The 25204-nt window shown below is 25.2% G+C and overlaps 1 protein-coding gene across 2 annotated transcripts; it reads right to left on the bottom strand.

Moving 5' to 3' along the window:
• Nucleotides 1-10296: 10296 nt before the first annotated feature.
• On the bottom strand, nt 10297-24798 carry LOC135929448 (probable mitochondrial glutathione transporter SLC25A40). 2 transcript variants are annotated; one of them, XM_065466038.1, is made up of 9 exons: nt 24638-24790; nt 24509-24589; nt 24253-24431; nt 19439-19661; nt 19318-19392; nt 19164-19262; nt 14480-14589; nt 14228-14390; nt 10297-10578 (listed from the first exon to the last, which is right to left on the bottom strand). In XM_065466038.1, exons 1-9 carry the CDS (start codon nt 24717-24719, stop codon nt 10448-10450), a joined length of 1143 nt encoding a protein of 380 aa, XP_065322110.1. In that variant the 5' UTR covers nt 24720-24790; the 3' UTR covers nt 10297-10447. The 2 variants fall into 2 exon arrangements, with proteins under 2 accessions (XP_065322110.1, XP_065322111.1); XM_065466039.1 differs by lacking the exon at nt 24509-24589 and having other exon boundaries at nt 10299-10578; nt 24638-24798.
• Between the last annotated feature and the right edge of the window lie 406 nt (nt 24799-25204).

Raw genomic sequence — 25204 nt, 5'->3', positions numbered from 1 at the left:
ACGTAGTTAATACCTTTTATTAAATAAATTAATTGTATTAGATATTTTTATTTAATAATGTTTAAATTAGTTATAATTCTAAAAGCTCAATTATCAATATATTTTTATGGCTCGGTTATAAGATAAACTCCAGGGATGCGAACCCGGCAAAATTTATGCCCGGGTTCGGTTCGGGTTCGGTTTAAGGTTAAAAAAATAGGTAGGTTCGGGTTCGGTTCAGGGAAATATTTTTGAACCCCGGGTTTGGTTCTGGGTTCAGCTCAGGTTTAAAAATGTTTGAATTGATAAAAAAAAAATATTCTATATTTAACATAATTAAACATAAATTTGGTATAAAAAATAAATTTTTATTTTATTTATAGGCAAAATATAGTTAAAAATACAAAGCATAGTCATGTATAGATTTAAAAAAATATATTTAGACGTATTTCTTTAAATTAACAATATCCAATATATTAATTTTTACTTTGACTTGTTCACTTTCATTTTCCTCTAATTAATAATCTTTGAGAAAAAGTTAAAAATTAAAAATAAATGGCGTAAATGAATTTAATTGTTTAAAATTTATTAACAATCCAATAGGAATTTTTGCGAATAAATTTTAAAAAATTTTGGAATAAATGAATTAAGTTGTTTAAAATTTATTAACAATTTACTTAATTGGAAATTTGAAAATATTATAAAATGTCAAGTAAATTATTAATATTTGTATTTACAATTATACAAATATCTTATATTAATTTATACAATACACTGAACCCGGAAGGGTTCAAATAAAATTCCCTGGTTCGGTTCGGGGTTTTGAAAATTTTATAAACGTGGTTCAGGTTCGGTTCGGGTTCAAATTTTTTTCCCAAAAACCCTGGTTTTCTTCTACAGGTTCGGGTTCGGTTCGAACCCCTGATAAACTCCTATAAAATTTTATGATCATTATAAAATTGTATAATTTCAAAAATTAAACTAATAAATTCATTATAACAATCGTTTCGTATTTATAAAAAAATTAGAATTTACAAACAATAAATATGAAAATCTAAATATTATGATGACAATTAATAATAAATTCAAATTCCAAGAATGTGAATAAAAAATAACCAATTATACCAATTTAATATATAAGATATCTAATTATATGAATTATTTCAGGAATAGAAATTAAATATTTTTAAATTTGACTATTGTTCCTTTTTAGGAAGACTATTATTTATTTCTCAAAATTATTTTTATATTATTTTGGTTCAACATGCAATATTTTTTACTCTTATACAAAAATATATGCTTAAAAATATTTTAAGGATATATAATAAAAATTTAATAAAATAAAATTTTGTAAAAAACTATGTATTTCGTTTAAATTGTTTTTTTTATAATACATATATATATATACTAGTAAATAGCCCATCAAAAATGACGGGGAATGAAAATTTTCTTCTAACTTTATGCATGTTACCTGTTATTTGAAAATAATATCCAATTTTTATTCTTCTTACCTTCTCATCCCTTCAGGCCAGGTATAATCCATTAAAACTAAGTGCTATGGTTTGAGTAAAAATAAATTTAAAGCATTTACTTGATAATACCAATATTATTTGTTAAATATTACTGATTACTTATACCTAATATTTAATATTTAAAAAAATTTCCAGGCAAAGTCCAAAGCCATATTAATTATGAAAATTCTTCCAAGCCCAATGAAAGATTTTAATAATTTTGGTAGTTGATAACTGAAATAAAATATTTAAATAATCATAATGAATTTAAAAATACTATCATAATTCAGATTTTCATGGGCCTTGGTTTTTTGATCAGGTCAAGCCCAGGCCTGCAAAAAAATTTGTTTTGGGCCAATGTCTGATCTATAATTAATAATAAAAAAATTCTCAAGCGTCCAAGCTCATAATAATTTTGAAAAATTTTCCCCAAGCCCAGCCCAATATAATTTAAAAATATTTTCCAAGCCCAGCCCAACTCATAATAATTTTATAAAAAAAATTTCTCAAACCTGGCTAACCGATAGTAATTTTCAAAGCCTGGAGATAGGTAAATCTCTAAAAACCAATCTATTTTTTAGTCTAGCTCACTCCAACAAAGGCCAATCCATTAAGACTAAGAGTGAATACTATTTTTTTGAATAAAAATATATTTAAATTAGATTTTACTTGAGGGCCATATAAATTGTCTGTGTTAAATATTACACCTATGCCTAATATTAAAAAAATTCCCAAGCCAGGTCCTCGCACTAGGTTTTCTCAAACCCGCAAAAGACCATAATAATTTTGATAGTTGAGGACTGAAATAAAATATATAAAAAGTCACAATGCATTTAAAAATACAATCAGAATATGAAAGTTGCATGGGCCTTGGTTTTTGATCAGGCCTTGCCATGTCTTCAAAAGAAATTTTCAGGCCAATTTCTAGTCCATATTTAAAATTAAAAAATTTACAGGAATCTTAGAGTATAATAATTATGAAAAATGTTTCTCAAGCTATGTCCAAGTCCATATTAATGGTGAAAAAATTTCCCAAGCCCACCCAAATAATTTATTTGATCCAGAAAAATAGGTCTGATGTAAGGGGCTTATAAGAATTAAATCTGTCTAATTTCAAAATTATAATCAAATGAAGGATAAATTTCGGATTTACCTATGATTCTACTGGTGAGCTCCTGGTATTTATATGAAATTCATGAATACCTATTAAAGTACCATTCTGAAAATATGTTCATCCTAATTTAAATTTTAAACAAACTATTTTAAATTTTGATATTTCCAATACATGCTCACAGTATACATTGCAACAATTTTACCTCTTTTACTCTTAAATTTTAATATTTAAATAAAATTTCTTAATAAAGTATATTTAATTCCATACACACAAACTAAATAATTACCCTTCAACATATGGTTTTTTGATCAGTTCTGGCTGTCTGCAAAAAAAATTTCAGACCAATCTATAACCCATATTTAAAATTCAAAAATCTTAAAGCACCTCTATTTTTAATTTTATTCAATAAGATATATACCTTATTTTATATTTATTTTTAAAAGTATCATTTTAGTTTTAGAATAAAATTATTATAAATTGAATGGCCCTTTTAAATTCTTTTATCCCTCTTATCTTTAGTGTTTTGGGAAACCCTGGTCCCCAATCCCTAAAATTTTTAAATCTATTGGTTAAAATAATTTCAATATGAACAGGGGTTAAAAACAAGTCCCTTTCCCTCAAACAAAAAATTCAATTTGAAATATTAAAAGAGAATTGCAAGTGTTTCTTTGAAACACTCCCTTTTCCCTCTTAGTTCAACACACACACGGCAAAATTTACATAAATTAAAGTACTGCTTAGTATTAATTTTATTTTTCTAAATATAATAATTTTTTTAATTTTTTTGCATAATCCGTTTCTCGCCTTTTATATTTTTTCATAACTAAATAAATACTGATTTTTCAATATTTTGTGAGTATATTATAATTCTTATAAAAAAAATTTTTTAATCATTGTTAAATCTCCCGCTTTTGGGATGGAATGAGTCTGGAACCCTTAATTTTTAGACTAGTGTTAGATTCAATCTAATAAATACAAAGCAAGCACCGTATCTTTATAAATACAAAATTATACTTTTCCTCTATATAGTATTTTTTTTAGTTTTTGGTAATTAACTACATATTACTATACAAATTATATGGAGCGATTATTAAGTTATATAATAAAATTTGAATCATTATTTCTAGGTAAATTATTTCCCGAAATTTGACCACATTATTTTAAATTTAACCATTTTTAAATAGCCCTTATCTTCTTACATAAAAGGGGTTGGAAATAGGAAAAAAAAATCTCTCAATTATTCAACATAATTTAAAATCAAAAGAAATTTTTGGGTTTATTTGAAATGAATTTAACCATCATTTAATTGATTTTTTGGTTTATTTGAAATAAATTTAAACATCAATTATTTTTGATTTGATATTTAACTTTTTCTTTTGGAAAGCAATATAAAACGGGAATTGATTCTTATTGTATATTTAAATATTTATTTGAATATTGGAATAGGATTTTATTTGTTTTGTATAGTTAAATAATTTGAATAGTTATGTTAATGAAATTTTTGATTATTATTGTATAGTAATTTTAATTTAATATTAGTTTTATATTTTATTATAATTATGTATTTGAATATTTAATTTTTTTTTGTTAAATTAAATTATTATATTACGAACTTTGGTTTTAATTTTTGAATATGCATTCTTATAATATTTAGAAATTATGTAAAAACGAAAACTTTTATAAAATCATCATTATTATTTTTTCGATAATTTTTGGTGCAGTTTTTTTGGAATTAATAAAGTCCTAAAAATTTGGCGCTGAATTATTTAGTTAATGGTAAAATATTGTAAGTGGGCAATTTTTACAATTTATGCAAAATTATTTGAATTTTTATTTTTAGATTTAAATTCTTCAATATATTACACTGCTAATAATCACTGCAATTTCTCTTGGAATTCGGTCAAATTTCTCTTAAGCCATAAAATATATTAAGATAACACCGATCGCAACAATTCTTTTGATTCTTAAATGTAAGTTAATATTCTGCCAAAATTTAGTTGGAAATTGTTGTATTCCCTATTTATCCAATAATTCACTAGTAAATCAGAACTGAAGTTAAATTACCCATTATTCCCTTACAATCATAAATATGAATTTGTTGGCCTTCTACTGAAGGACGAGGAGATGGGTATTATTAACTATTAATATCATTTGTTTTATTATAATTTAAAACAATACATTTTTATAAATGAAAGAACCTGAATGTCTCAGGTTCCAACCAAGTTTGGGTAATTTTTTTTCACGTCATTTTACTCAACAAATTAAATATTAGACATGGAATCCACATATAATCATAATAATAATTTAGGGCTGTCGGAAAAGCCATAAGTAAAAATATAGTCATACCTTTAAAGTAATCTGTAAATTAATATTATCAATTATTTTTTTTATAATGTTTTTAAAACTAATTATATTGCTAATTACTTCCTATTCACTAATGCCTCCTTTAGTTATTCCCTATGATTAATAATACTCCCCAAAATTAGCATTATAATGAGTTTTAAAACAAAAATTTTATAATGAATATAATTTACAACTTTTGATTGTAAGACTAATATAAAAAATTACGTTGGCTTTATGTCATGTCTTCTATGAATGTGTAATGAGAAAACCATGTTAGATATATTTTTTAACTGTATAACTTTTAATGATATCGATAATGTCATTGTAATGTAAAAATAAAAGTATAAAATTGGGTAGAACTAATACATATAAAAGCAAGAATATAAACAATGTTTTCCATGCTGATTTATTTACTCCAAGATATAATCCATGCAATCGAACTATAAAACGCATGGTGTAGTCACAATACGTAGATGAATCAAGGCCTTCGTTACTAATTTCGATTATTAAAAAATACTCTGGATTATAAGGGAAATTTGTTGAAAGGTTATTCCCACAAGGACTCTGAGGTTGACACAACCATTTAATAGAAAAAGACGTATTTGCATTAAATATTGGAAGAAGTATTGGCTTCGCGTTAACGTTATCAGAAAAATTGACAGAATAATTTAACGTCATATCGTGATATGCAATATCATTGGAACTTAAATTTGTACCCCATATTAAGAAGTTACTAGCAAAGGTCTGCCAATTATAGAGAATTTTTTCTTTTTCATTGTACATGTGTAAGTAACTCTTATCGATTGCATTGGACATATGAAATGAAAATTCTGTTTCTAAATTTTCAAGTGAAAATCCGCCTATAATTTTGAACGTGTAATTGCCTAAATACGGTTCAGAAATTCCTGCCACATAATCTACTACAGTAAAGTATGGTTTAAAATCTTGGTAGAAATACAGGCATGGTATTTGATGTATTTCATCATCGGTGACAATTCTTTTGTAGCGATTTGGACATTCCCTAAATTTTTTTAATTGCTTTTTTGTACTGGCCCAATCAAATATTAAAGCGGTCTTGGGTGGGCATCCTACCATTACTTGCATTACATAAGATCCTTTGAATTGCAATTCGTATTGGTCATCGTCAGATTTTTCGAAGCATGCCATATCCGCCCCTTTGATATATATCGAAAAAATAATTGGCAACAAAAATTGTCCAGGAGAATGTTGAAAATAACTGGACTCTTTTGAAACGCTAAACAATTTTATCTTATCTTAAAATATAATAATCAATAATTATAATTTAATTGATACTTCCAATTCCATTAATCCCTCAATGGGTTTTAAAGTTTTTTTAGTTGTAACATCCAATATATTAATCTTGGAAAGACTAAATTCGATGTCTACTTCATCAAGATTGTTAATGTCTTTTGAATCAAGTTTTTCTTTCAGATGCAAGAGCATAACAAATTTAAAAACATTCTTTTTATCTATATAAATGACCTAAATTGTTAAATTAAATAAACTTATTTGCAATTAATAATTTTTATAATATACATTTGGCAAGGTTTGTTTTATAATAGATGGCGGTGCTTCATAATTAGCAACATCACGATAGGTATAATAAAATTCTAATTTGTTTTTCATATCGGAATGTTCAAGCAATTGGTTTTGATACAAATACGTAGTATTAGCAAACGAGGGTATGATAGATAATATCCATTTTTCCAGCGTAGAGACATATTGTTTGATGTATGGATCCTTGTAAAATATATCCTCATTTATTATATAATGTGATAATGCATGATAGTATAAAAAGGAGTTGTCAGTTTGAAATCCGTTCATGTTTGAATGCCTTGGAGGTCGAAAAATATAGCGCATTTTTCTTTCAAAACTATGCAGATCGTTGAATTTAAATTTTATATTTGTAAACGGACATAAATCTGTTTTCAAATCCAAGTTATCCACCGTCTCTCTCATTTTAGGTGCCAATCTTTGTTTTAGCATATCAATATAATCATAATATTGATTCCTAATCAATACTTTGGAAAATAAATTACCATGAATAATATCCGCATAGTTAATTAGACGTTTTGTAATCTTAATAAAATCCAAGTCAGATATATCAGATACTATGAGTTTACCCTTATTCTTAGCTAAAATGACGATTTCGTATAAATTACCGTGCATATCAAAATACAATGATAGGGGAATTATCCATACAAACACATAATTTTCATATAAATCCATTTTAAAATATAATTCAAAATGCGAAGAATTTGTCATCAAATCATATGTCCAGTCAAGACAAACAAAATATTTGCTTTTATCGCCAATATCGCATTCTTTATTAAAGATTATGTCCCAAGAGAGGGACGGTCTCAATCGTTTTATTTGTTCGGTATTACTAGTAGTAAACCATAGTTCCTTTTTATCATTTAAAAAGGCATGATACCCCTTGGTCGCAAAGTTGGCAAAACTCGTGATCATAACTCTCTCTCCCTCTTGCTGTGTATAGTTAACATCGAGATAATTCTCAATGTACAATCTGCGATCGTAATTGTCTAAAAATATTAACACTTTGCCTAGATCCTCTGTTTCAATAAAATGACTGCCCAAAAGATAAAGCTTATTGCTGAAAGATGAAGGATATACAAGTTTGTTGTAAAAACAGGGAACCTCATCATTAAATGATTGTTTGCTAGTTTCATCTTTTGTTTTCAATGTAGATTGATGAATTTTTAAAGTATATCCCATCCCCATGCTAGATTTTTTTCTATATAATAAAATGTAATGGTTTTTATATCATGTTTTAAATATTACTTTGAGGTTGGAAGTAATATATGAGATGTTTCGAAAGAATCATTGTTTTCAACTACGTTTACCAATAGATATATTATCTTATCCAACTCAACTTTGATAAGTACACTTATTTCCGTTCTTATATTGGATGAAATGGCTAAGTCTTTGACATCATAGGACAATATTTTTGCTCTGCCACTCAACATATTTTTTATATCTATAACAATATGATCTAATTTCCCAATTTCAAAATTATTATTAGGATCGCATAACCAGAGATTTATAATAAAGTTTTTCTTTGATAAAGCTACTATCCGCACCTTTGGCGATCTAAAATTTTCAGACATAGCCAATTTTATAACGCATTCTGAAAGTAATAACTTTACGAAGGGGAGAATATCGCGATTATTCTTAGTCAAGTGGTCCACATCTTTACTAAAGTATTCTTCAAAAAAAGTGTCTTTTATAATAAATAGCCCATAAGATGTGGCGGTAATAATCTGTTTCAACCATGATATAGAATCGAAAAGTATTATTTTTGAACTTTTATTATACTCAATGCATATAGGCTTAAATGGTTTGATCAAAAATGAAAAATTGAATCCATAAAAATATTTTACATCTTGTGTTGTAAAAATTAAGGTATCGTAAAATATTCCCGTAACAGTGTAAAAAAAAGAAATCTCAGGGACAATTCTCATTTGGAATTCTAAAGTAGAATTAAAGTTGCCTTTTAATCCAAGGCCCTTAAGGTTATTTACCTTCTTAATAATTTTATCGTGATCTATTATGATATCCTGAAACAAAGTGAAATATTTTTTATAATCTAAGATGAATGATATTTTGCCATTTTGTATGTAATGTAAGTTTTTAATGTTTTCTATATTTTCGGTAACACGAAAGTTCACGCGCGTAGAGAATTCTTCGTCAAAAAATGGTATGGGTATATACCAAGCTACGTTTTTGATAAAGGTATATCCATCATCATAAAGATTTGAATGATTTGTAAGTTCAAATGTAGGTATAGGGGCTCCTATCATTTCCAAATATAAAGGTCCGTGATCAACTCCATCTTTAACCAAATATTCGTAAATTAAAATTAATGTAGGATCTATGCCTTGGTAATATAGACCTAGTGAAACCATATCGTTGGAAAGATTACTGCACGCGACCATTAATTTCACATATACTTTGGTCTTTTGCTTTTGAAAATATTCTGGAAAGGTATTGAGAGTGTTTGTCCCATTAGCATTAGCAAAGCCATTATAATAATATTTGTATTGATTCATGTGGTCTTCTTTGATGCTTTTTATATTGAATTGCCAATAACATTTTGAAGAATCAAATTTAATTGAAAATATTAACTTCAAATAAAATAAAACAATTAAAATAGCACTCGTTAACATTTAATGAAGCAAAATAAAATTGATAATTTTTAGAAGGTTCTCATAAAAAATAAAATAAAACAATATTTTTTTTAAAAACAAGGTATTTATATAGGATATCGATAAAAAAAGATGATAGCGTGTTACTTCCTTTTTGAAAAGGAACTTTATGTTACTCTACTACTTTTGATTGAATTATTAGTTATATTTATGAATAAATAATTCTTTAAATTTAATATTATAATTATATTTGAATAAGTGATAAAATGTCTAAATTTAATCGATTATTGATCGAAGATGTTTTGATGACAACGATATTATATTAGAACATTATCTTGTTTATTATAACTCATAATACTATTAAGGAATTTATTCCTTTTTCCATACTAAAATTTAAAAATCTTAAAACAGATAAATTGAATCCAATAGAAATTTTAAATGGGTTATTGTAAAAAAAATTATATATAGCAAGTCTAGTAGTTATTATAAGAGACACCTGACGCTATTTCATAATTGTTATATTTCTTTTGAATTTAAAATTTTCTTTCTAACATAATATTTTAAAGTAATGAAATTTCCCTTTTAAATAAAAACTGGTTACTAAGCGGTTATTTTTTCAAAAGTAATGGAGGTGGAAGTGTGCTACTTCTGATAGTAGCTTTTAAAAATACTATAGATATTCAGAATTTTAATGTATTGCAATATCGTATGCTACTTTTTAATTAAATTTTATAACCACTACCTGCATTCATAGTTAGCGCAAATTCGCAGTGAATTATACAAAGTTTCACCCAATATTTGAATCATCGCTTAAATACAAATTAGCTGGTGACATTAACAAGCCAATTTGGTTTCCACTATAATAATTTTTATAAACCTATGCCCAAAATCTTTTTAAAAAAATTTTTAAAATTTAAATTATGAAATTTCATAAAATTATATTTTGAACATGTTTTTATTTTTATATTAAAAGATTGATATTTCTTTTTCGATAAAGTTTCAAAAGTTTGCGAATAGAATTTTTTGATATTTTGGACACACCCTAAATAAATGAAACGCTGCCAAAGCAAACAAAACATAATTTTATCATATATTTAGAATCAATTAATAGAAAATAAAATCTTTCATAATGCAATATCACATTTTGTTTAATAAAAATCGGAAGAAAATTATATACAATCATATACAAGTAAAAAATATATTATTTTGCACTAAAAGTAGTTATATTTTGAACCGGGTTACAACGCTTTATAAACCAAAAAAATATTGGTTATAACTTAAATGATCGTCGATTAAAATATATAATATAATATTTAAGTAATGTCAATATGAGATAGAGTTGTGTGTTTTTGATTATAAGATTTAAAAAACAGTTTTCCGTATTCGTAAGTGCTTATCATTATAGCGCAAGCGGGAGCAACCTTGATAACCCTAGGAACGACACCTATTTAAAAAATACATAGTAAAATATTTTAGGATTAATTTAATTTCTTATTTGTATATATTAACTTAATTAAGTTAATATACCAATATATCAGCCAAGGTTACAAAATAAATGTATTAAAATGGCTTGTAAACTCGGTTATAACATTAAGGAATGGATACCTACTAAGGAACTCATGGGCAATTCTTATAGTAATCATTGTAAGTAGTATTGCCCAAAATCTTGATAGATTTTTAACCAAAAAAATATTGCCTAAGACATTACGAAATCCTGAGGCATTTATTTGGTTCTTCATTACATTTTTTTAAAATTGGTTCAATTTTAGGTTTCTTTAAGAGAACAATTTTTAATCGATGATTTAATTAGCGAAATTAAACCTAGACTGGTTATTCATTCATTAAATGGCATCTCGAATCGTAGTCAACGGTTAGACAATACCGAATTTATATCTAAGATACAAGATCTTTTTTGTCCTTTTTAATGAGATAATATCTATATTTTAGATACTAAATTTTCAAAATAATAGTGCAAATTTTTCATTTCTTTGACAAAAGATACAGATGTTTAAAATTTTTTTATTTTTTCTCGTAGATTCTTTCATTAGTAACTTTATATTTTAAAAATTATTAATTATTTTGAGACAATTTTATTGTTGTAATCAGGATTGGGTAAAAAAAGTTAAAAATAATACCTTACATAAGCGCTCTTGTAATTCTCCCATTTTTAAAATGTAATGAAGAGATTCTGTAACCATTATGTTTATATGCGTAATGTAACGTTTGTTTTTCGTTACTTTTAAAGTATTTTTTTTAAACATAAATATTTTTTAAAATAAAAATAATTTTTTTAATTAAACATTTTATACCTAATATGTGTTTGGAAGACAAGGAACCAATAAAAAGTGGAAATAGGATTTTTTCATTCAAATCTCTTATTTGTGGGATTCAATGATTTCGTTTTCTATTTTCTTAAATCATGGCAGCCAATAAAAAAAATTATTATTACAGCGGTGTTGTGAAAGATTAATTTAATCCTATAGATTGTAATATCAAACGAAAAATAGATAAGGTTTCATTCTAAAAACAGTTTCACTTTGACTTTTTTCTACATTACACATTACATTAATATAAAGGATAAAAAAAAATTATCTTAATAGTCGGGATTGGATTCTACATAGAGTCCCATTAATGTCAAAACAAAAGTAATCCTGTATATTCAAGATTTTCCATTTGAAATTCATAGACAGCATAAATATATGATCAAATTTGCAGAGTCCTTATTTTCGTTTGAATTTAATTAATCAAACAAGAGAATGAAAATGATTAAAATTAGTTCCTTTATCAATTGTTTAAAATGAATTTGATTGTTATTATATAGTACATAATATAGTTTTAATTTATATTTTATATTGCATTTATTTTCGATTTTACAGAAAACTGAATAAGTAAATTCATTATATTTTTTATGTAATGATAAGAACAGTTACATGTTCTAACTAATAGTAAGGAACAATTAAATTTTTTTGAGGTAAAAGTGGAAACTTATTTGCTATATATTTTTCTTGAAATAACGGTAAACGTTAATTTTTAAAAGTAATGTTCCCAGCTCTGATTGTATGCAAGTTAGGATCTCCCGGCCCGAACAGACTTCGAGTAGGGCCTATATTTTTCAAAAAAAATTGGGAGGAGGGGTCGGGTCGGGTGGAAATATTTTTAAATATATCTAAATTTATCAATTTTATATTGAATTCTTTATGTAAAATAAAAATATTTGATTTTGATGCCATATAACATATGCCTTTTATTTTGAGTAATTATAAAAATTAATTTCTATATTTAAATAAATTCAGACAGGGTCGAGCCGGTAAATTTTTTTTAAAAAAATTTTGGGTTCTGGCCGGCAAAACTTTTTAAAAATTTTCGGGTTCGGGCCAGGCCCGCAAAATTTTTGTAAAAAAAATTTAGGGCCGGGCCGGGTTTGAAAAATTAGGCCCGATGCAGATCACTAACGTAAGTTATATTTTTATTTTATGATTTCTTGGTGCATATTTATATTAATTATTTTATATGCATTGACAAATTTGTATACCCTTTTATTATTGTAACAAAAGCTTCAAAACAAGTTCGATTTTTTGAAAAAAAATAATGAACGACGTTTTTTTGTTTTTGAACTTGGAACATGAACGCGTTCCTTTTTTTGACCAATGCGTTCGTTTAATTTTAGAAAATCTTCTCATTTTTATTGAAAATAAAAAAATATTTATTTAAAATTAATCCATATTTTTTAAGAAAAAAAAGGTTATTTTTTAATAAATTGTTTCCTATATCACGTTTGAATTTTTTAACCAGTCACTATTTTTGTCCTATAGTATAGTTTATTAATTTGAATATTATTTATAGAATAGCGTAAGCATGGAAGTTGTTATCTCATTATCATAATCTGATAAAAAATTACCATGGCCCAAATATAAAAAAAAACTTTACAGTTACATCATATCTTCAATAAATTAATTCTATCCTTAACAAATGTATAATGTGTACAAAAAGTATAAAATATTAGTTTCAAATCTTCATGTTCTAATTTTAATTTATATTTGATTGTAATATAAGTATAAGTATCCTGTTAATAATTTATTATAGATTATTGCATTTCCTTATGATGATTATTAATATAAATACAAAAAGTAAAAATCATTAAATATTATATAGAATAAACATAGATATAAAATGGTTAATATCTTTTAGAATTTATTTATTTTTAGGGTGATTATTTGAAATTTATCTATTATTTTTAAATTTTATCAAAGGTTGCATATTTTAATAGTTGATAACTATTTAAAGTTTATATATTTTATAAATAAATAAATTTATATGATAAATAAAAGTTTTTTAAAATAGTTTTATTCACTTAAAACTATTAATTTTATACATGGCTAAAAAAATATATGGATATTTATATCATATTAAATTTTAGAAAAAATATATTCATAAAGTTTTAAATGAACGTGAACGCGTTCCTTTTTTTAAAGGCGAACTTGAACGTGAACGCTTTCAATTTTTTTAGAAATGTATAAAGACTATGTAATTTACTTTTCTATAAATATCGATATTAATTTTCTCAATCATCAATGGAAATTATCATAATCTTTATCATTTTATCTATATGGGTGCTTTAGATTTGTGAATGTATCTTAGGATATAACTTTTTGATATATTTAATAAGAAACTTATATCTGTATCTAAGATATATTTTTCATAAAGATGCTGTACCCTTACCTTGATCTTTTTTAAAAGGATCTGCTCAACTCTGAAGACAAATCAACTGGTTGCATACCATTTTGATTCCCCCAGTTTTCCATATACAGGATTTTTATAAATAATAAAACTCGGAAAATTATCTTTAAGTTGTAACAAAATTTTAATATACTTTCCTTACACGGGAATTCAAAATGGCTCACCAGATGATTTGTATCAATACACATTCATTGAATGAATGAATCGTCAGTCCATGTAATAATATATTATCGTCATCGGGGCCAATAAATATTTTCAAATCATTGTCATAAAGACCGTGTGTCGAAGTGGTTTTTAAGGTTTTTTTTACTGCATTTATTCATTTATTTTATGGTTTTTGTTATTGTCATATAAACCTGCATAAAGGCCCTTAAAACCATTAACTCGGTATAATTTTTTGATGAGCGAAAAAGTGGTATTTGATTTTGAACAATTTATATGTTTGGCCTCCAATTCTCCCAATTCTATTTGCCGGTGAGTTTTTATAACGTCGAAAGGAGTTGTTAAAATAGATGCGACCTTAATTACGATATATATATAAGGAATTATATTAATAAAGTATTATTTCAAAATAAAAAAATATATATTGAATGTAACTATGTAATAACCGTTCCTGCAACACCGCCACTGATGAAGGCTATCATAATTTGAGATTTCCTGGGGGTAGATTTGGTTATAAATCGCGATTTGATGTGTTCGTAATTGACCCAATAAAGAGCTATTTTATTTTACATAATTAGATGATTAAATTCGTATAAAATCTTTTATTATTAGTTTTTTCAGTAATATACCGATGCCACTTTTTTAGCCAATAGCGATACAAAACTCGATACTATATATATTTGCCAAGACAACCGATACCAAAATAAAATAATGTAGTATATTATTTGTTAGAGAAAATAAATTTATCAGTATTATTATTTTATTTTATTTATCACTTTTAATTAAATTATGAAATTTAAATAATGTAAATGGTAAAAAAAAATAGAAAAAAGAATAAATTAATAACTTATTTCGTTTTTTATCGGTTTAAAAATTGAATATTATATTTTATAAAAAAATATCTAAGTTTATGAAGGTTAGATTATAATTTCTGTGTATTTAACACTGATATTGATTAACGGTGAAGGGGGGGGCTCCAAATTTTTCATTTCTCTTAGATATAAATTTCCCACCAACACTCACCCTGGCGCCTTCTCCCCCAAAAAATGAATATAATATATCATATCATTATAAACAATATTTTTTTTAAAGTAAAAAATTAATAATCTTTTTAAATAATGACTATTGAAAATGTAATATATCAAAGTTCTTCAAGGAGGGGACTTAAAAATATCCTGTAAAATTTAAGGTGAAAATAAAGCCACTTAAAAGTTCACCCAGTCCTACCCCCTTCCCCTTTCATAAAAATCCTGGTATGCCAACGGATACTGATATTAGTTAAAATATTAAGTATCGAATAAAACTGACGAATACCTATCGGCCGATTCGATCCGACATTCTCTTTGTTTTTTATTATTTTATTATTGCTTAGACTGATTATAAATTAAATTTATAAACTTTAAAATAAATAAGCTATTTTAAATATAAGTCCAAAACATAATTCTAGGAAATTTTATAAATTTCAAAAATTTATCATACGATTTCTAAAATTTTAAAAAAATTTTTGAACAATAGCCTTATATAATTATAAAATATTTTTTTATTTTATATGAATAAAACCCAAAATTCAATTAATTTGTTTGTCATATTATCTGCAACAAAAAAAAAATTAAAAATGTTTAGCGTAGTCATATTCAGTTATAAACATTGTCCATACTTTAAATGGTATGATTAATTTTGGTGGAATAAAATAAAAATAAAATGCATTTGATCATCATTCGTGATAATGCACTAAATATCGCCTTCATGAGAAACGGAAAATAAAAATAAGTGTTTTTGTTGTGGTTTATACTTATAGTGTATTTTTCTATATAGAAAATATTAATTTTTTTATAATAATGGTTCAAGATAGAAGGTAAATAAAAATATCAAAACATCGGATCAGTATCGAATCGGTTTTTATAAATATCGAAAAATATCGGGTCGATAAAAATCTTGTAAAGATCGGCACAGCCCAACTGACATGACCAATACCAATAAAATATAAAGATCCCCTTTGTAACGCTGCTTTTAAAATGCTCGCAAAGTAATTTTTTTCAACATTAAATGTTTTTAATGCTGCATTAAAAAAGTGATTCAAAACTACCTCTTATAGAAATATACTAAAATGTGCATTATTTTTATCAAATGAAATCGAAATGGAGATCAAATATTAATAATGATCCCCTCCATAAACTTATTAGATACCAAGTTTGTACAATTACTTTTTTGTAATTAGTATTAAGTATAATAGATTACATTTTTTCAGGTATGTAATTAGGATATTGTAGTTATAATTATAATTCCCTTTCTTATTTAATTAATTTTGTATGAAAAAAGCTCAATAATTCATTCATATTTTGGGTAAATGTAATGAGTGATTCTGAAACTTTTTTTTAAATGACTGATAAAAATGATAAAACCAAAAGCACTGCTTAAGCACTCTGAGATCTTAAAGGGCCACAATCAAACTACAACTAATTTCCTAAATGTTTATACTAACTTTTATTAATTTAATGCCTTGCAGCAAAATAAATGATTAAAAAAATTTTAATGTAACGAAAAGCTTTTATAAATATTACATGTTCTACATTCTTTTTTAAGTAACGGTAACCGTTCCATTTTTAAAGTAACGTGCCAAACCCTGACTATGCTTTATAAAACAAATATTAAAATAATTGTTTTAAATTTTTATTATATAAAATAAATTTCGATGTATTAATAATTATTTTATAATAATTTATATAAACATTATCTAAAAATTATTTGTATGTATAGAATTGATAACCATATTTTATGTATATACCCATTAAATATTAAAGATCACCTTTATATTTTAATTGGCAATAATTTTCTGGCCACTAGGCGGCGTCTTTACAAATAAGACAACTCTGGTTAATAGACAACGTATTACAAAACTTTTAGGTGTAGTTTAAAATAGACAGTAGATTTTGCTCACAGAAGGAACAAAGGTTTAGACATATATTAACGAAATCTTGAGACACAGATAATAATTTTCTGGCTAAAATATTGAGTTAGCCGTTTTATAAAATTGGCTCAAAATGAGCCGTTTAACAATTAATAAGACCCCTTGGATTAACTTAAAATTGATATTTCAAGAAGGAAAATGAAAAATTTCAACCAAATTGTTTTAAACGTGTTTAAGATTTTTAATGGATTAAAGGAAAACGGTACTATGAATTTCAAATAGGTTTTGTAATGCAAATTTTTTATCTGGCCCAAAATATTTTTTTATTTTCCCTCATATAGTAAAGAAAATTAGCAATATTAATGCAAAAACTTCCAAAAGGTTTTGCATTACTGTTCTACTACTAAAAATTTTATATCCAATCCAAAATCAAGTTCTTGGAGAATTTTGACTTATTCTACCCTGGAGAAAAGAAAAAAAAGCTATCAATTTTTAACTACTCCTAAATATTTTGTACTAATGACCTTCAGAACTTGCCTAACCCCAAATTTCAAAATTTGTCAACAAAAATACCCTAGTGCCATCATGCGGTCAGAAAATTGTAGATTATTTTTCGTATTTGTTTGTTTCAGTTAATAAACTGAAAGATAAATTTAATTTTTAGATAAAAATTATATAAATTAAATTTATTAATCATTCTAAATTTTTAAAATAATTTAAGAACCATAATTTAAAAAAACATTTGTTTTAACAATTATCAATATCAATATATGTATATATATATATACACTAATAACTTACATGAACTTAATAATCCCAATGTATAAATGATATTTTTATGACTATACCCTTTTTTTGCTTAAGCAATTTAAGTAAATGTAAATTATAAGTCAATAATTTTGCCCAAAGTTGTAAAAATATTTAGATTCAAAAAATATTATCAGCAACATATCTAGATACATTTTTATAAAAAATATTGTCATCGTCATGTTATAATTTTATTCTAAGTATTTTTTATTATATTAAAAATAATTTAATTTAATCTTGTGATTTATATTATATTAAATATCTTGTCTCTATTTTCAATTCAAGATATTTTATTTCACACAATGAATGACCAATAAGAATAGGGTATTAATATTATATTATAAATTTGATGAATAATATTTATGATACTGATGAGGTTGACTTCATATTTGAGTTTTAAGTAGTAATGTAAACATAGGGTAGATTTATTTACTCTGGGAATACTTCCCATTTAGTTTTTATTATTAATATATGGTAATTTCTCAGTTTTTTTTTCAGTTTTATATTCAGCCAAATTTTAAATAACTTTTTCCTAAAAAAACATTGTCTCTCATTCTCATTACATCAACTTACTTGTAGGTGGGCTATATTGTAAAATATGGTAATATTTCTTATTAGCTTTAGCCATTTTCTGATCATTATATTATAATGATTTTTTTTTGAGATAAATTTAAGAAAAAGTAGAATTCAGCATATTTTAATATTCCTTTTTTAATATTTATTATGGCTTAAATATTGTGAGTCTGTTTTTATATTTGTGGATGTGATTAAGTTGACCATAATAAAAAAATATGAGATGAGACTTATTTAGCCATTAAGATTCTGATCTATTATAATTATCTTCTTCTGACAAGTGTATCAGGAATATAGTTTTATCAGAAATTTTAGTCAAATTTATTTTAAATTTTTTGTTGTGCAATTTTTCCTTATTTTCCCGAGAATTTTCTCAAGATTTAAGTTTCCAGGAATTTTACCTAGTTTGATGAATAAATTTTCAATTTTGGCATTATGCTCAACATACATGATTATTATTATAAACAATATATTTTAATTGTATCTTTAAAAAATATATCTAGATACATTTGAAAAGAAGATTTTAACAACTCTATCTTGGCCACTGGGTTGTTCCAAATATTGCTCAAAACATAACCCCCATTAAGTAGTCATTTTATGGAGATTTAACAGAACTTTTTAAAAATCGGTTTGGTCTTTTATTATTCTTTTTAGATTTGCTTTATCATTTAATATCATAAGTTGCCCTTTACCACTAACCGAGCTTAAATCTATTGCTAACTATAAAAATAATCATATCTTATTAATATTTATAATTTAAATATATGTAATTGTATAAATAAGGATTTACAAAACAAAAATTATAAAAATTATTTTAAAATGTCAGTTCAATAAAATAAAACCTGAAAAAGGTACGTCCCTTAGTATTGTAGGTGCCCATCCTTTCCACAAAGATAGGACTCCATTTAATTTTAAATCTTGTTTAAGAGCTTGTAAAACGGCTTTAAATGCAAATAATATTTAACCATAATGGGATTAATTAACAAAATAAGTAACCTGGGTAATTAATTTGAACAGATTGAACTTTGGTCCTGATCAATTCTAATGGACTTATAACAGTTACAGCGCCAACTTAAAAAAAATTTTTTTAAAGGGATTACTTTTTACAAATAAAAACCTCGAGCTAATGCCCCTGCTAAAATAGGGATAGATGAATAATACATTGTTTTTTCAGCATTTGTTTCACACATATTTGTATCCAGATAGCCCAATTTGTATTTGATTTGATCGTAGGTAGTGAAATATACCATTGTAGCGGGGATTGCCATGAGTAATGTTGGAGAGAGCCCACTCCATAGAGATGTTAGACCCTCATATTTGGTGATTTTCATTAACGCATCCTTTATTATAATATAATGGCTCATGATACATTAAATAAGAATAGCGAATGAGTACATTTTTTTAAAATGACATTATATAAATTAAGTATGGTGACCCTTCATCGCGTTTTTTTAGGACTATCCCGATTTCAAGACTCTTACCGCCAATTTTATTTATAAAATTTAAATTTATTTATTTCGATTTTTGGCAAAATTAATCCGATTGAAATCGAAATTCAAGAATGATATAAAATTTTTTGGTGAAAAATATTAATAAGTAATGATTTTTTTTCAACTAATAAAAAAACATTTAAGGTGATTTTTACATCTATTTGAATGAATGGATGGATATTGAAATATCAAAAAATGACATACAATATAAAGATCATTAGAATATATCATGACACAACTAAATGCAAGAAACAATGAGTGAGCTCTTTTTTGGTGAATTAATTTTAGTCAAAAAATATGCATAAAAATTAATATTACTATTTAAAAAGAAATTTTTTAAGAATGATACCAAAGTATTTAAAAACTCTAAATGTAAATGCTTGTAAGACATTTCTTTATGGTAAGAGATTCATAAAAATTGTGATTTTTTTCATACTTTTTTTGACCTCAGCATAATATTACCTTGCAAATAAAGGTTTAATGCTTAAGGATAACTGTTTAGTATACTCATAAGCCATGATCTAATTTGATATTTTGTTAAATAAAATTTCTTATTCTATTTTCTAACCCAGAAATATGTTTCAAATTTAACAATCGATGAGGCTGAAATTGCAATGGAACATCGCTAATTTCTATATCATAACACCAATCTCTTGTCTATCCCATGTTAAAATTCCAAGCTAGTTCTAATCCATTAAGTTTTCAGATGAAATAAAATAAAACCATTTATTTACATCATTTTCATTATTAGTTTCATCGTTGAGAAAATAATCTCAAACTTAATTTTGTTTTATATTATATTAGGGTAGAGTCTGGTCAAAAATTTTGATTAAAAATATATAACATGCTATATTTAGTAAAATAAAATTTCCTTTTAAATAAATTTTACATTAATGTAAAAGATTTTATCTCTCCTTTTTTTAATGTGTGACTGCTTATTAAATAGTATAAAAATTATCAGTCAATTTGCTAGAATTAGAATTTGAAACAGGAAACCCCTCTTTTAAAATTAATAAAAACAAGAGCCAAAACCTAGTTTAAAATTTCAAGGAACTGGTTAAATAATCAGTTCTAGTGTAGTATTTTTAATATCACTATTTGCATAGGGTTCTATACCTCTTTTTTAAAATTTTTTACTAATATAAATTTTTTGAAAAATTCAAAAGTGATTTTAAGATAAAATCTAGTAGTCAATTTTAAGTCTGTGTGAAAAGGGCTGTTTTGGTTTTATCTTTAGTTCAAACTATAAATAGCTATATATAAAAATATTATTAGACTCTCAAATACAAAATTCAAATTTAAAACAAATGTTGATTGTAGATAGATGCCACCAGGGTTATGAACCCTTCGACAAAAAAAAAGGTCTGCAGTGGGGTTCAGAAATAAAACTTTTAAGAGAGAGTTTGGGCCTAAGGCCAAGTTTGGAGAACATAGAGAAATATTGACTCAAAATAATACCAGTTTTTTTTCATTTATTTATCTTTTCATAATTTTCAAGTAAAAAATTTAAAAATTAATTTATATTTCAAATGTTTTATTATATCGCACAATATAACATCTTCTAAAATATCATCTATGAGAATTTTACGCAAATCTGATGTATTCAAATAAGAATTAACAAATTATTATACGAATCATTGGTACACCTATAACGATTCTAATAAAGATATATAGTTCATGATATACTGAAGAATTTTCTTGCCAGAATTTTAAAATATTTGTATCCTTATTTTATTTCTCTTAACCTATGAGAACCTTTCAATTAAAGATGTAATAGGAATTTGTTTTCCTCCTTTTTAACTGATGACAACTTTTTCTTCTCTATCTTAAATAAATTTTCAGCCATCAGCAGTGTTATCATTATTATCAATATAATTAGTAGATATGATAGTAGCCTCTAATATATTGTAAATAATGGATTGTTTATGCCATAATTCTTTGAGACGGTTTTTAGCCATCTGTTTCCTCAATATCAATAGAACTTGATATCGAGGGTCTAAATATATTGAAACATTACTACACTTTTTGGAAAATAGTTTTGCTTTCGAATTTTCATGTTTATAGGTAGTTCTTCTGATAGTGGAGACAGCTGTTTTACTTTCTTTAAAAAAGAACTTTAATTTTTCAATATCTAATCGGCAATTAACCCATATGCCATAAAAATGAGATAAACAGAATTGTTTTGATTGTGATCTTAGTGTTATTTTTAAAGGTTCAAAATATATAGTAAGGTTTATTTGATTCCAATCATATTAAGACAATACGACTTCACATGTGCTTATAAAATCTATACAGAAATCTTTCAAACTAAATATTCGTTCCTTCATACAAACTGAGGATCAATGTGTTGTGCAATCCAATATAGCCATTGACATTTTCATATTAATATTCTAATAATTATGAGAGTTCTTAAATATTTTCCAATATCCCTTGCTTTAACAATAATAATTTTAGTGTAATTATTTTTCAGGGAATCATTAACAGCTAATTGGAAAATATAGACTGCACAGTGCACACTTAATGCAATATACATTTGTGGTTTTCATAAATTTAAATTTAAAAAAAATTCAAGTATTATTTTTTTTAAATTTTTAAAAATTTTTTTGACACCTAAGGGATACTTTTTTGGCAAAATTATGGTGTTTGGGGGTAAAACTAATAAATTTAGTCAACATTTTATCCAAATTGGTGATGGGTAAATACAATGATTGAAATAAAAGTAAGTAAGAGATTAGGATAGGTAGATAGGGGTAAAGTATGGGGGTGGTATGGAAATTAGGGAGGGGAATAAAGCATAGGAAATAATGTAGGATATAATATCAATAAGAAGATAAAATTTAGGTAAAGAGGGGAGAAAAAGATTTAGAGTAAACAAATATAAAAATGACTATGGAAGTGTGGGGGGGGGGCTTAAGATAAAATAATTGATAAGCAAATAAAGATTAAGTAAAGAGGTAGAAGAAACGTTTGGAGTTAGAGTGGGGAATCCAGGTAGATGGCTAGTCAAAACAAAAATTATTGAAAAAAATATTTTAAAATATAAAACCCAAAAATTGTATTTTTTGTTTGTCTGAATATTGGCCAAATCTTATTTAAATAATACATTAGTTTATGTAAAAAAGGTTGGTAAGGTGATTTATTTTCTCAATTCAATCAATAAGAATTTATTTCTCCTTATCTTAAGGGCTAGACTATATTAAGGAAAACCTCCAAGCTGTTTTTTTTATAGTCTAGTACTGTGAATATCATATGATAAAAATAGTTTATGATTTGTTAAACAAAGTACCCTATGATAATTAAAACATTGAACCAAAAGAAGATAAAAATTAATATTAATATAAAAACCCATATTTAAAATTAATTTTTCAGAGCATTTTGAATGTAAAGAGGTGCAGGGGACTCTTGAGAATAATAATTTAGACTTAACCCAATTTCAACCAAAAAATGAAATATGACTCTGAAATAATCATAAGTGGTGATATCTGTTCAAAATGTTGTATGATTCTTTTTAGGAGATATATATATGGCTAAAAAAATATTTATTTTTATAACAGTTTTTAACTGAAATCAGAACAAGGAAACTTCACAACAACATCAAATTTAAGTAATGAAACCAGAACAAATATTTTAAATTTAAAAAACCAGAACCACTTTTTTCAGAATATTTAATATGAGATCCATTTTTAATCCAGATTCTAAACTTTGGTTAAAATACAATAATCAGAAATCAAAGAGCTTTAAAAAGAGTTTGAATCCAGAACCAGGATCTTCATATATAGATAAATCCTGGACCAAATCCCTATTTAAAATTTTTAAGAACCAGAATCCATTTAAATTTTCCAGGAATTGGTTCTATAATAAAAGTGCCAGTTCTTTATGTAGAAATTGTTCAAAATGTTATGTGTTCACTTTAAACTATTGTTTTTTTCATTACCTTAACAAAAATTGGAACTAAAACTGTATCAAATCTAAGAATCAGAACCACTTTTAAATTTTTTAGTTATCAGAATAAGAACCACTTTTTAAGAAATATACAAAACTTGAACCCTTATAAGGCCAAAATCCGTTAATATAAATGAAACTGTATAATTTAAAAAATACAAGTATTAAATAGCTAATTTTTATTATCTGTCATTTTTAAAAATATTCTTCTTTATGTATATTGATGCAGAAAGGTGTTACTTTTTTAAATTTTATCATTTTAAATATAATATTTATATTTTTACATTCTAGAGCTAAGATCTTCTTATGTAATGTGTTTTAAAAATGTATTAAAAATAAAAATGTGAATAATTTTACAAATAGAAATTTTATATAATCAAATATAAATAAATCAATATTTAATTTATTTTTGGAATAGGCCTGCTTACAAGTATTAATTAAAATTAATCATCATAGATTCATCATTATAAAATATATAGTAAAATCACGATGAGCTTACCCATGTTCCAGAAAAATGGCTAGGTCTCTTGTACCAAGGGCGACCATTAGATGTTAACCCATTTTCAACAGAAAAGCAAATATGATCCCAAAGTCCATTGCAATATAAAAAACATTGGCCTTTTTGTATAGGTATTTGCTGAACCTGAAGTCGTGTTTTGATAACATCAAAAGGAGTAGCTTGAAATAATTTTAAAAATATTTAAATGATAACCATTATTTTACATTAATGCTAATAATAATATAATAGTATTTACTTTTGTTACATATTTTTACAGGTAAACTTAAATGCTTTTGTTGAGCTTGTAACCTGATTTTAACTACATCTAAGGGAGTTACTATAATTTTTAAACTTATTTGTAATAATTATTTATTTATTTTATTACCAAAGAGCGATGTAATTAAGCCTCCTGTGCATGAAGAAACAGCTTGCTGCCAAGGCTTTATGGTACAATTAGAATTATCCATGAGCTTGCATATAGTATGCAAAAACCTAGGATTTTTAAATCAGAAAGAAAGCACAAATGCGAATATATAAAATGAAAACAAACAAGGGAGTGCTAAGCACTGCTAAGTTATTAACGATTAGGAAATTCAATATATAGACTTTTATTGATAATTATCTAATAAAGAGTTGTGTGTGTACAATTAGGACTGGACCGAGTTAGAAATAAATTTTTTCTAAGCGATTTTATTTTGATAAGCGGAATTTTCAAAAAAAATTTTGGCCCCTAAACCTGGCTCCCAGATAAAATCTTTGGCCCCCAAAAAAGGTTCCCATAAATTTTCCGGCCCCCTAAGTTGAAAAAAATGTAATATATTATTTTTATATTTTTAAAATAAATTTTAAATATTTATTCAAAAAACATATCTAGTTTGAAAATTCTATCCTCTTTTATTTTTATTCAATAATACATTCATATTTTATCACTTTCATGGGTGTTGTGTATGAC

The sequence above is a fragment of the Gordionus sp. m RMFG-2023 genome, chromosome 5 (genome assembly GCF_954871325.1).
Source record: "Gordionus sp. m RMFG-2023 chromosome 5, tfGorSpeb1-WG-v2, whole genome shotgun sequence".
Lineage (NCBI taxonomy): Eukaryota > Metazoa > Nematomorpha > Gordioida > Chordodea > Parachordodidae > Gordionus > Gordionus sp. m RMFG-2023.
The sequence above is the reverse complement of the archived record's forward strand: the minus strand, read 5'-3'. Positions and strand labels throughout refer to the sequence as shown.

What these genes read in the sequence shown, in the direction of transcription:
- LOC135929448 (XM_065466038.1), bottom strand. Translation starts at nt 24,719, where the DNA reads ATGGATAATTCTAATTGTACCATAAAGCCTTGGCAGCAAGCTGTTTCT. An exon ending in TGTAAAAATATGTAACAAAA is followed by an intron (nt 24,432 to 24,508) that starts GTAAATACTATT and finishes AATTATTTCAAG; the next exon opens with CTACTCCTTTTGATGTTATC. An exon ending in GTGGCGGTGTTGCAGGAACG is followed by an intron (nt 14,391 to 14,479) that starts GTTATTACATAG and finishes ATCGTAATTAAG; the next exon opens with GTCGCATCTATTTTAACAAC.